Source organism: Syngnathus acus, chromosome 13, assembly GCF_901709675.1.
Source record: "Syngnathus acus chromosome 13, fSynAcu1.2, whole genome shotgun sequence".
Lineage (NCBI taxonomy): Eukaryota > Metazoa > Chordata > Actinopteri > Syngnathiformes > Syngnathidae > Syngnathus > Syngnathus acus.
This window is the reverse complement of record NC_051098.1, coordinates 12117924-12131379: the sequence shown is the minus strand read 5'-3', so window position 1 is coordinate 12131379 and position 13456 is coordinate 12117924. Positions and strand designations below refer to the sequence as shown.

General features: G+C 43.3%; 1 protein-coding gene across 2 annotated transcripts in view; it reads left to right on the top strand.

Moving 5' to 3' along the window:
- Nucleotides 1-546: 546 nt before the first annotated feature.
- Nucleotides 547-13456, top strand: part of rsrc1 (arginine/serine-rich coiled-coil 1) — a 69552-nt gene continuing 56642 nt past the window's right edge. Inside the window, exons 1-3 of one of the 2 annotated variants that reach the window (XM_037268072.1) lie at nt 547-636; nt 1014-1201; nt 2208-2324. In XM_037268072.1, coding sequence (XP_037123967.1) covers nt 1026-1201; nt 2208-2324 — 293 coding nt within the window. In that variant the 5' untranslated portion in view covers nt 547-636; nt 1014-1025. Of the gene's footprint in view, nt 639-1006; nt 1202-2207; nt 2325-13456 lie in introns of both variants that reach the window. The other variant, XM_037268069.1, reaches the window with a different exon arrangement.

Sequence of the window (13456 nt, the reverse complement as noted above, 5' to 3'; positions counted from 1 at the left end):
TAAGGAAAAGTATAAGGGAACATAAGAATACAACATCCATGTGAAAATTACTGGTAACAAAATGTTCCGACAAATAAGGTGGCCAGTGGGGTGTCCCACCACTGTTTACTACATTTGCATTTAATCTTTAATAAATGTGGTTTTTGAAAATGTCTATTTTTACTATATTTAAGCACCGTGTTGTTTAAACTGTGCATAATATCTTGCAATAATGCTTGATATACATTTTAGGGATCAAACCTGATATTATAATTGTAATTTATTTAGAAAATACACTATTTCCATGGTACTTGAAGATTAATAGCTGTTTTAATGTATTAGATTAATGACAAACTTACATTGCTACATAAAACAGTTTTTTATTATTATGCCACTCTTGGAAAAAAAAAAGAGAACCAGCTAAAACGCTACTATTTAAACCTTCAAACTACTATATTAATGTATATACGGAGGAATTAATGGCGAATCAGCGACTCCGAAATAAAAAAAAATACACCTATAAGTCGTTAGACCAAAGCAATCATCGATCGATGTTTCCCATGCTTTTTTTAATACCAGCATGGACTCGATCGATTCGCTCTACTTTGACTATTTTAGTCTAGCGCTGCCTCACATGTTTGTTGTGGAGCTCGGCAACGGTGAGAAGCGGGATATACAACAAAGATGCTGTCAATTCGACTTCACTTCACTCGAATTTAGCCTTCGCGTGACTTATATGTCACCCAAGACATTTGCATAACCATTCCGGTATCAGTCGAGTAAAAATATTCGAACGTAGCGTTGTGGAGTTAGCTCGGTTAGCTAGCTAGCTAGTCAAAACAGGCACTCTACCGACCATTCGCTTGATATAACAACACGCTAAAGCCCCGTTTCAATGCATTTTCTGTGTACGCAGTGTGTGAATTGGTGTTAAACATGACTTGTTGACGAAAGTGGTCCCGGTTCGTTTATAATATATAAACATTAGCCTTTGAGCAACCTTGTGTGTTTTTTTGCTGTATGACAGTGACAACCGTGAGACAGTTATGGGTCGACGCTCATCAAGCAGTGAGGGCGAAACCCGAAGCAAGAAGAAAAAGAAACAGCGTCGCCGCTCGTCTTCATCTTCATCTTCTTCGTCCTCATCTTCTGGTAGCAGGGTGACAAGCAGCAGGAGTCACCGGTCCAGCCGCCGGAGCCGTTCACGATCCAGGGACAGGAGGTGAGAGTGCAAAGTGCAATAACTCGGTTCCCCATTTTAAAAATGCTCTTAATTGCTTATATTAGCAGTTTACCACTTGGATACCATTAAGAATTCCATGGTAAATCTCATACCTACTTTAACCAGCTGTTAATTCATGAGTAGATGGAAGAAGGTTTTTCCCGCAATCACATATCCTTACAAGAGCCTAGCGGCCCGGAGCCGAGTTCCTCCGTCAAGCCTCCATCCATCCACAACTGCCACTGGTTGTGCGGGTCTGCTCAGACAAGGCCGCTTGATGGTAATTATTTATGAGGCCCGGTCAAGGTCCATTACTGCTGATGGGAAGTCGTTGCCTGTCTGCGCAAGGCGGGGCGGTAAAACCCCGGCAGCCCTCATCTGCTCGCCAATACATTTGATCAATTAACATGCACATACGCACGTACCGGAATCCCGCCAAAGTAAAACAAGCCTTTGGCCCGTGAAGGGCTGATTACTTAATTAAACTAAACAGTGGAGTGATATTTGATATGAAATGATAGAGCTTGGTCTCATTTTTAAATCACAAAAAATTCATTTTTAAACAGCAAGTAATACAAATGTTCAACTCCTTAATGAGGTAAAAGTAAAACAGTAGATAGCAACAACGAAAAATTGCACACTTTGAAAAAACTTGTACTTTGTTATTTCCCCTTGAGTTGAAACGGAGGCGGAGAGCAGAAATGAAACCTCCGAGTGAACAAGAAAAAGTTGCGTTTGTGTGAAAGGTGTATCAGCACATCTGCTTGTTTCATTTTTGGATGAACTGACTTATCACCTCCCGGAAAAATGTTGCGTCTTGGCTCGTGAGGTAGTTCACAAGTTCTCACTCACGGGATCCAACCTGTTGGAATACTAAATCATCCTTCCAGCACCGCTACTCTCGGCGCTTGCTAGTTGTACTGAATTCTCTTTTACTTGCCTCTCATCCATCTTGTAAAAACTCTCGTAACGACCGAGTGAGATCGTGTTCGCACGTTTGTTTCAGACGAAAGAAACGTTCAAGCAGCAGCTCATCCCGAGGTTCATCTCATAAAAGGAGAAGTCGGAGCGGTGACAGGGGAAGGAGCCACCGCTCGCACAGGTCACGCAGCCGGGACCGAAGGTAAAAACAGTTACTGGAGAGGTCATGTCGTTTGTGGGTCAGTAAAAAAAAATAAAAATACACTGTATGTTTCCTCAAAACTTGACTGAGATTGAGTAGTAGGCTCATTTTTGTTTTTATTTTTAACTTCATCTAACATCATCCATACATTGATTTGCTAAATTATGATTATTACCCTGCTGTCCAATGGCGCTTACGTGCTATTGTGTTTCAAGGGACTCGCTTATTCATGCGAGCCTCGTGTGTACATACTTGCACCACACACACACTTGCGTATTCTTTTCAGCGACATAAAGGCAAAGTCGCCGTGTGTGGTGCTCCATGTCATTAGCATAGCTAATCTGCTGCTAATGAACCAGTAAACAGTTTTTTTTTTCTTGTTTAAATCCCTCGCACTGACATGCGTGGATGCACCCGCGAGAAAAAGGTTGTCGGCCACTGGGGTCTTTTGTTTATTTGCGGAGATGTCGCCATGCTGGATGAGGCTGTGCCGTTTGCAACTTTTTTTGTTCTTGGGGGCGGGGTTTGGACCTGAGTAGACATTTGCGTTGGCAATGAGAACATCTGTCTGAAAACGGATTCGTCGGAGTGGCGTGAGATGAAAGGTTTGGGGGGATTTGGGAGATTTAGAACTACAGCCGATGACATCGGCGCATGCAAACGCGGCGGGCGCTCTGATTAGCAGAGTTGTGTAATCTGCTTAGCAAGGAGCAGGTGCGATGGGTCGCCGGAGGGATTCGGCGCCATGGCAATTTTGTCAGAAATGCACACAGGCATTTTCATATGACAAACATCGAAGGGGCAGCGAGTACTCCCTGAATAAAATAAAACGGAATGAGCCGATTTTGCTAGCGCCTGAAAATCAAGCATGTAAACTTGCCGGAACTCTTTCTACGTTTGCCGCCTCAGACATAACAGAATGAGCGCCGTGGTAGAATGGGATTTTTTTTTTTTTTTAATCCGCGATACACGGTATATGAAACGTTGTGTCGTCACAGTGGACTGACAGCAAGGCTGACTCGGACTGTACAGGTGCTTCCAGTACCATTAGTCAGTCGTATGGCGTGTGTACCTGAGGATGCTGGCTGATGGATCAGTGCAGGATTGAGTGGACAGGACCTCATGATGGATACGTACGTAGGATATAAGGTGCCGCCCTCCCCCCCTGACCCTCCCCGCCACCCCCAGCGGAATATGAACGAAGGGTGGGCGTGCGGCGACCCTAGAGAGGCGGGAGACGGAGAGGACAAGTTTGGAGGGAGTGGGAAAAGTTGAGAACTTGAGTTGAATGCAGGAGAGTGGGCGGCAAATGAAGAGCAAAGACAAAATAGAGCAAAGATAGAGCGGCGGAATGGGAATAACAATGTGCGCATCCCAAAGGCCAGATTAGGACGATATTGAGCCGCTTTCAGGTGGAGAACATGATTACCTTCTTTCCAATGCCTCCTTTATGAATACGAATAAAAAGATACATGCAATAAGAATAATAGTCTTATCATGTGGTTACCATCAATCGTGGCTCCCTCCCTCTGGCCCCTCCCTCCTCCGTGCCCTCAATCAGGAGGGCCCGGTCCCCTAGAGGCAGTCAATCTTGCCCTGAAATGTAAAACAGACAAGAGGAGCAGATTACCTATTTGCCATTAATGTTTATTCTCTTTGATCTGAACAGGCATACCGGGGCCGCTCTCTGCTTCTGTGTGCGTGTGTGTGTACGAGGCCTGCCAGCAAACGCATTAGCAGCCCACAGAGCACAGATATGCACACCGCACAACGTTGCGATGTGTGTGCAATGACGGCGACGCAGCCTCTCATCACAGCCGGATCACAGGCCCCGACTTTGCCCCGCCACACACGCCACCGCGGTTAAACGTGTGTGGCTCAGTCACTCATTCCGTCATGTCGCCATTAGAAGCGCTGGTGGAAACGCAGGCCTCGTGTTCAAAGTGAGCGATTAGTTGGAGAAAGGGATGCCCCGAGAAAATGTTCTTATCCTTTTTCAACTTAATCCTAATCCATCATCACGAACAAGCGGAGAAAAGCTCTTTAATGGCTTGACAATCAGCCTTGGTTAGACCTATAACATGACCACTATTTTCTACTGGCCAAAATTCTATACACTGTATGTGTGTGTGTGTGTGTGCCCGTGTGTGTGAGAAATGACCTGGTATGTATTTCACTCAGCAATTTCCCTCCCCTGAATGAGATGAGGTGTTGTACATCTGCTAGATAGCTTTTCCCCCGTCTCACTCCGACAGAGTGTGCAAGGTCACACCGAGGGAGGGATGAAGACGAGGTGGGCCGGGCAAAATCTAGAACCGGGCCACCTGGATCGGTAATTCCCCATGTGTCGTATATTAATGTACACTGTAGTGTGTGTGTGTGATGTAGCAGGTGGTTGTGGGTGTCACTTCCTTATTTTAAAGGAAAAACTGGGGTTACTTTTTTTAGGGGGGGGTCACTGTGTCTCCCTTAGTAAAAATCCGGCAAAAAGATGAAGTTAGTCTTATAATAAATATAATAATAGTATTACTGTTTTTACGGCTTGTCATGATATGCTCCACAAACATGGCCGCTAAACTGTGTGATTTAATAGCATATCTCAAATTTGCAAATAATCGGCCAACCAACGTCTCGTAACTTAAGATGCGTTGCACGCATCAGAGCACCGCTGGATTGTATAAAAGTCATTACTAGAAATGAAGGATTTAGACAAATAATATTGAAATCATATTTAATATAAAATAAAGCTACTTATAGGTTTGAAGTTAAATTGACTTACTAAGCACTTACACTTGTTAAGCACTGAACTTAGCTCGTCGGTATATAAATAAAAAACAAAAGGAAGAAGAAAAAAAAATCATTCTACTATATTGCAATTGAATTCAGTTAATTGTTCTGCCCAAGGTGTTGACATAAACTGCTCTGCTTTGCTCTCAACACGCTCCCCGTCATAAGATCCGACCACCATTTTTTTGATGCGCCGCTGCTCCCTTCTCCTTTTTCTTTCTTCACTCTTTTCTCTGTATTGTCTCTTTTATTTATCCACCGTAAAGGCCAGTCAAGCGCCGCTCGCCTTTGTTGCCAGAAACCTTTATTTACCAATGGGAGGAATAAGTGACTGACACATACAGCCGCTTTCATCCTCGCCTCGCCGCGAGCGCTCCCGCCCCCCTCCCCACCTTTGCCATCCTCCAATACCTGACTACACCACTTCAACACACTTCTCCATCCCACTGTATCAAAAACACACCATTTTACTCCCCGGAGCTGCAGCCTAGTCTGCACTGTGTAACACGAACATCGAAAATAACAAAATGATCGCATATAGGCGAACATCTGAAGTCATTGTGGCTATTAAATAAGTATTTATATAAGATAATTTTTAAGCTTCAAGAATAATGATTGGCAAGTTGTCTTGTGCCTAAATAATTTCTCCCCCCCCCCCCATCAAACTTTAAAATAACATCCAAGTCTGGTACAGATTTTCAGTTATCGTTTGCTATTTCAAAATTTTTTTGTTTTGTTTCCAATGCTATCGTAGCTATCGGGACATGTTGTTTTCATTGCATCAAAGTTGATTAGTTGATCATGTGTTGATCATTGTTTTCCAAAGAAGTCAAACCAGATGTTTGCTTTCATGAAGCACTACAGAATTCAGAGCGTATTAGCTGCTGAGAGGCTGAACCCAGACAATTTGGTCATTTTAAGTTTATTTACGGCTCTGAACAATAATCACTTCTCAAAATAGTTTGATTCATTTGATGATGTTTGAGATTTGTTTTAGTCTGTACTTTTTTTTAACTTACCACCAGTATGTACAAGAGTTGAATCATGACAAAAAACATTTCCCCCCACTTATACTTTAGCACAAACTTTTGCCAAGTCTGCTTTTTAGTAGCAAGGTGACCTGACGAATTAATAATTATCCGTAAACTCAATAAGATGTGAGCAATGTCAAATAAATTGTTAGTCCTCATTGTGTGGACTTGATGACAATAAAATGACTCGTCCTTCTGGCCACAGCGACAGAAAGAAAGAAAGAGTCAGACGTGCTTTTAGCTCTGGCGTTCAAAAAAAAAAAACTATCTCTATCTCTCTCACTCTCCCTTGCTCCTTCTATCAGCCTCATTCTCTCTCCCTCATTTAAGCTTCTTGAAGTTCTTCCAAATTGGGTTTTAAATGCCAATTAGGAGGTTGAATGTAGTAAAATAAAAGCAAATGCAGGCAGGATGGCCTCACCTTCTGGCTGCTTAGGCTTCAGAGAGAGCCAAGCCGGACCTTTGGCTCCCAGCGAGGCTTTGAGAGAAATATCCTGCCTAATGAACACATTAATTAGAACCATAACTATTTATAAGATGATAATTAGAAACGAAGGGAGGTAAACTGGGCTTTTCCTGCAATTATTGGAGGATTAATTACGGGAGCTAATGAAGTGGATTTTTGAAACGCGTGGAGGTGAAGTACAGAGATGTGCAGCTCGCTTTGTGATCACTGGCATAATTATTTTCTGCGGCACCAAAGCGTTTGAGGCCGCGCTCCTCGCTGGCTCGGGCCGCCTAATAAGCATCATTGCATCGTTATATATGCACTTAAAAAGACTTGCCACTGAAATGGCTGTCTAATTATTTCTAATTGGCAGGACCCGTGTGTTGTCATTGAGCCGTTTGGAGCTGTGAGGCGGCCTGACGTCTAATAACACCCTGGGCCGCCAGGCAAAGAGCCAGAGAGCAAGACAGAGAGAGAGAGAGAGAGAGAGAGAGAGAGCAAAGGAGCCTCTACCAGTTGCTCACAACCCGGATCTGCGTTCAGCGAAGCTCAGTTTGTAGGGCAGTGAATGGCGGCTGGTGCGTGATGGTCAGGTCAGCTTTCGAAAGAGGCCTGTTAGTAAAGTAAATGTATGACCGTCTGCTCCAAACTCATTCGATAGCAAATGTGCCATCTGTCCCGTTTTGACTTTTATTGGAAGCGGTAGTCGCCGAGTTGGCGAAGCTAAAGCGGGCCTGCGACTTAACTTTGTGAAGTTTGATTCCCCTCAAGTCACCCATGTCATTTATTTCACTAATTAGATGATGCACTCTTTAGAAAATATTCACCGTCCAGCTAAACAAGGTGGAACCAAATGTTTTGTGACTAAACCGTTTGACTAAAACAGAATTGTTCGGAAACCGACGCAATGTTTCCCATAGGAAATAATGCAAGTATAATTGATCCGTTCCAGACACCCCAAATATGACCAAAAATTTAATCTACAGAGAAGAACTATCGTTTTACATACCATGTCATTTAAATACCATAACACGTGTCAGATGTGTGCTGACTCCCATTCTACACAAGTTTGAATGTAACTGGATGATTCCGAAAACAGCCACATCCTTTTTATAAGAGGGTGTGCACACTTGTGCAACAACACTATCTGTTTGTTATTACCTCCCAGATTACTTTTTTACAATTTCTAGGTCGCATTAAAGGTGGAAAATAATTGAAATGATTCATCTTATTTCAGTAGTTTGAACAGGGGGTGTGTAGACTTTTTATATGCACTGTATGTGGCACCTGTAATTAGACACTTAATAATCTCCTCGCCATGCCACACACATACAAAGGGAAAGGTGCGTGTGTGCAGTGGCCAGGTTTTGAGCGGGCCCTTGGAGACGTGAGCTAAGAGAGCACGCATGGACAAACCTCAGTCAGCCGTGTTTACCTTGAACTCCGGTTATGATCCCGCTTAAACCATATGGACATTTTTTCCGCACGCGTGTCTTTGTAATGCGCTGGCACACTCCGAGTTACAACGTGGACTTTTTAGCTCACGTTCATCAACACAGCCTGAAAGTAAGTGTGAGCACATTTACTATGTAAAAATATTTGGATGTGTTGTCTTTTGATCTCTTGATTTGCCTGTGTGCAATAATTATTCATAAAGAGAGCGTGTGAATGATAGCCCGGGATTATTGATGTGTATTTATGCGTGTTAACTCATCATGAAGCGGAGCCACGTGCGTTGTCTTGCCAAAAAAAAAAAAAAAATCCTTCTCCATCATCGCTCAACTTCTCCCCAAGTGGACAACTTGAGAGCAAATTAGAGCTAACTTGTCAGTGGGCCGGGGAAGAACACACACACACACACACGTGGTTTCACTCACACATTTAGTTGTGGCAGAAAAATGAAACAAAGATCACGTGCAGCCTGACTTCAACCTTGACAGTCTTTTTGAACGTAATGAAACACTTTCTCAACGTTTTCTGCTAGCCGTCCCCGACGTCGGTTTTGGGCTGAGGAAGCAGGAAGTGGAAATAAACGGGTTGGCCAAAGGATACGCTGTTAAGTGTTGTGCGATTGAGCGCAACCGAGGGCAGGCGGATCGCTTGGGCCACTCTTGATGTTGGGTTTAAATCAAAATCGGGGGAATGTTCAAGTACTTTAAATGCAGTCAAGCAATTGCAGCTGACATATGCCAGATACCTCCTTTAAGTCACAGTACGGGATGTTAAAATAACAGAGTGAATGTAATTTGCGGCATCATTTCAATCTGGGCTTTGACATGCTAATAAAAAATATTACAGGGGTGGGCTGAAAAGGAATAAAAAGTCGCCGTTACGGAAGGAAAAAAATCCTAATATTTTGAGAATAAGGTATTTGATAAGATATGGGCTGCAATTGTAAAAATAAAGTTATGAGAAAATAGGTATGAAAATAAAATAAAATATGAATAGACGATTTAATGCAATGTTAAATGCTAGAGCTAAATGTGGCAATGTGAGGTCTCCTTCAATATTTTAAAACTTAGTTTCTGTGACACAATATTAATACAACAGGATCTTTCTTTTTTGACTGTCTTCCTCTAAGGAATAATTGTTGAAATAAAAGTAGTTTTGGCGAGAATTGTGGTCACAATTTAATATTTTCTTTTTACTTTCTATTAATTTCCTGATGGGCCGTTTACCGCTGGCTCTTGTTCATGGTGACATGAGCTTACGGGGGAAAAAACTAAAAACGAGAAAAGCCTGACGAGCCCAAGTTGTGTCAAAAGAGAACTTTATGTTGGAAACCGATAGCGCTGCTTCTTTTATTCGAAACAAACTCCTTCCCCAAGTTGTTTCTTGGGTGTTTAATTAAGTGGAGTTTCCTTTTAGTAGTGGAATGCATGTCTGCTTTTTGTCGGCCCCTTCCTTGGTGCCTGTTACAGTCTACTCGCATGGTTTGTCTCAGCGTTTATGATTTCTTTTTTTTATTATATACCGCACTTGTGAGCGTGTTCCTAAATCACTTAAGCACACAGACGGGGCCCAACAGTCCACGTTTAAACAATAAAAGGTTGTTTTGCTATGGGCCCTCAGATCTCGCGCCACTTCATAAATACGCAACGTGTACAAGAGGCAGTAAAATACATCGCCCAGTGGAGAAGGTGCGCACCGGCTGATTGGAACCAGCTTTCTCTATATATCCCAATATTTATTATTTTTCTTTTTTTCTTTTATTTTTTTCATTATTTTATATATTTTCTTTATTTATTCATTTATTTTGCGTTTGTTTATGTATTTATTTATTGACTCATTAATTAATTTATTTATGCATTAATTAATTAATTAATTTATGATTGCAAACAGATGATAATAACGGCTACCAGCAAATCAGGGTACTTTTAAGATGAAGGTCCAGGAACGTTGCGCAAAAAAAAAAAACTTGCTTCTTGTCCCAACCTCACCTTCCCAGCCGCCATCTTGTCCAGTGTTTTCTAGACGGACATCTTGGCAACCAATAACATCTCTCTCTTAACCGGCCATAACTAATCGTGTCAGGGCTGTGACGGATGGCGGCAGCAAGTTGGGAAAGGCGAGTTTGGAAAAAGTCGGGCCTGAGTGACTGTGAGCGAGTTGGCAAGTTAGCACCTAGTCGAAGCGTGACCTTCACTTGACCTCACGGCCCACGCCTCCAAATCTCCAGCTGCTAATGGGTGTCACGTCAAGTTTTGTCTGCGCGCGGGTCAAAGGTGACGGGCGCCCACCAGACGGCCAAGTTTAGGATTGCGACGGAGCGGCTGAGTGACGCTCGGCATATGCGCCGACGAAGACGTCTGCTAATCAGCACGCACACACTAAAAGCGTCTTTCGGCACAAATTCGTCTTTTGCCCTCATCGTCGGCTGCCCGGCGTAGGTTCATATAGATCTAAAGGCTTTTTGAACTCTGCTAAATGACTTGACCTTGTCTCTGTAACTGTGTGTGTGTGTGTGCGCGTTTGGGTGGGTGGTCCGCCCGCCGTCTCATTTCTGCTTCACAGCCCAGCCAGCCTTGCACTGCAGACGTTTGTGTTGACGCTTGCTTAAATTGAAAGCAAACAGCCGATTATGACAAATCTAAACATTGCTTTTATGACGCGGAGGGAGGACCGAGGGGAGGGTTAGGGAAAGAAAACCATCTCTGTGGATCTTTTCATGCTCTGCCTTTGCTGTCTTAATTGTCTTCACAATCACCTACTTTGCAGCCAGCCATTCCTTGTGCGTATCGGGCGCGTGTGCGTGCGCCGTGAACCGAGGGAACGGATAATGCGACTGCTTGGAAGGAGGAAGCAGCTTGGGAAATGATTTCAACAGCTCTCATAATTAGAGGAATATCATAAATTAAACTTGTGTCTGCTGTGGCTTTTGAAGAGCACTCAAAAGTAATAAATTCTGGATGGTTAACATATTTGCATTCCGTTCAGCTGGCAGCGTCAGGCGGGAACAGCTGTTTTCCGCGTCTTTTGGCAGCAGCGAATACGCATTGCTCACTCAAGGTGCTTTTTAGACACATTGAAATGCCAGGGATGAAAAACTAAAAGTGACTTTTAAGTCGGAATACTAAACTGCTGCTGTGTGCCGTCAGTGGAAATAACTCGACGTTAATGAAGTTCTTCAAATGTGGCCCGTTTCTTTTTTCAGTTTGTCTCCTGTTTGCTATAGTTGATGCCAAGCAAGCCTTTTTTTTTTTTGTTGGTGTGAGCTATAGTTTGTGTTTTGTTTACTCAGATGATTGTGCTTGATCAGGGTGCATTGGTTAAGGACGTATAGAAAACAAGCAGTCCAAAAACATCGGATCGCCAGCTGTCCAATCAAAAGTTCCGAATGTGCTTGTAAAGTAGAAAATAAATGTCACGTTCGCAATCCTGCCAATGTTGAATCAATTTTAATTGAAAACTATTGTGACCTCATTTAAAGCATCTCTCAAATTCTTCAAACGCTTCCTGGTCACATTCGGGTCACTGAAATATTCGGTCAGAGCGTCTGGAAGAACTTGACTGGATTTGTTGTTCTTCTAATTATGTCAGCATATCTGGACAAACAGTGCTGGACTTTGCTGCTTCCAGCTTTTGATTGTCGATGGAGAAAAGAGGAAACAATATGAATTCTGCAGAAATTGGTTGAAGATAAGAAATTGCTGCGCGCCTATGTCCACGCTCGGCACCCTACCGGGTATCAATAATGACTCGGCCGGGGGTCAGATGCCAGCGGAGGCGTTCACCTGTATCTGACACACGTCATATCGCGTCGCTGCCATTAATGTCCAATTTTCAATAAAATACAGAAATAGAATGCTGACTGATAAGGGTAACACATCATCCAGCTTCACGTAATTACCCCAATGGGCTCCGGTGAAGGGATCATATCCCGGCGCCCACCGAGGGGAGGGGGGGGGTCAGCGGTGATAAGCGTTAGCCCGGCTCCCAACATGCCGCATAATTATTCGATTGATAATTCCCCGGGAAAAACGGCGCCGGCCAATTGCAGCGTGGGGATTTAATGGAGATGGCGAAACGAGGCGGGGAATGGTGAAACAAGCCAGTGATGGGGGATCGGGGGGCTCATATGTGGGAGCAAACAGCAAGGGCCTTTTATTAGAAATGAAAATATTTATTTAGGCCACAGGGACACCTATTTTCCCCGGAGATAATAAGGCCAATGAAATGTAAAGCGGAGGGAAGACTTGGCATGAGGTCCGGCCGCAAACGTTTATCTGTGCTCGCCTTGCATTAGCCCGTTTATCCCTAGCTTTAAATTAGCTAATCATTCTCCAAGGGGAAGGACTTGGTCAGGAAATTGACATTTAGCAGCACAGGCTCACTCTATTAACTACAGTCAATTTAATTTGCCGCACACCCCAGAAGTGGGCTGTTTCTTCACAGGGAAGAAAAAAGAGAGGAGGGGGAGAGAGAGAAACAGAGACGGAGATTGTGTTGAACGCATCTGCGGCTTCTGGCCGCAGTTTGCTTGGCGCTCAATGCAAGACGAAAGCTTGGAACGCTGCGATTCTGTCCTATTTTTTCCCCCCCTCATGTACTGTTGATTACAAACATGCGCAGGCATTGTCAACACACAGAGTCACTCATTCCAAAGTCTGTTTGCGCCATTGATGAATTATCTCGCCTGGAGACTCCGAAACGACCCCCCCGCCCCTCCCTCACCCCAAATGCCAATGTTTTTCTTTTCCCTTTTCCCATTAGCTGTGATTCTCTGTGAATCTTAACGGCCGCTTTGGTGCACACTGATAAACACACTCAATCAAATTTGCTCAGATGTTTGATTAAAATGGGGGCTCACGCTTGCGGTTTTGCTCAGCTGCGTCTCGACAAAAGGTGCGAGGAAAGTAATTGCACGCAAAGTAGGATTCATCAAATGAGAGGAGTATTAAGTGAAGTGTTTCAAAGTTGAAGAAATCAATTAGTCCAGGAAAAGCTCGTCTTAATCACCAGTTTGTGGTTTGTTGTTTGGAGTTGGTAACTTACAGTGGATGTAAAAGTCTGCACACCCCTGTTCAAATGTCAGATTTTTGTGATTGTGAATTTCTATTTTCTTATTTTTTTAAATTTAATATGTTTTTTGAAATTGAATTACTTTTTTTTTTTTTTTTAAATAATGCCAAGGGTTTTTCTCTTTATTAATTTGACCTCCAACCTGTCAACAACCCAAATAGGGGGAAAAAATGTCCATTGACTAGAAAAGCCTACTAGAACATCCGAACTTTCTGGCGCCTTAATCAGAGCACTTTAAACGACTCTCTTCCCAAAGTAGATGCGTCCAAAATCGAGTTTTTCACCGTAGACTTAAGAAGCTTCGGTTCTGTCTTGTTGGATGTACCAAAACCCCGACTGCAACT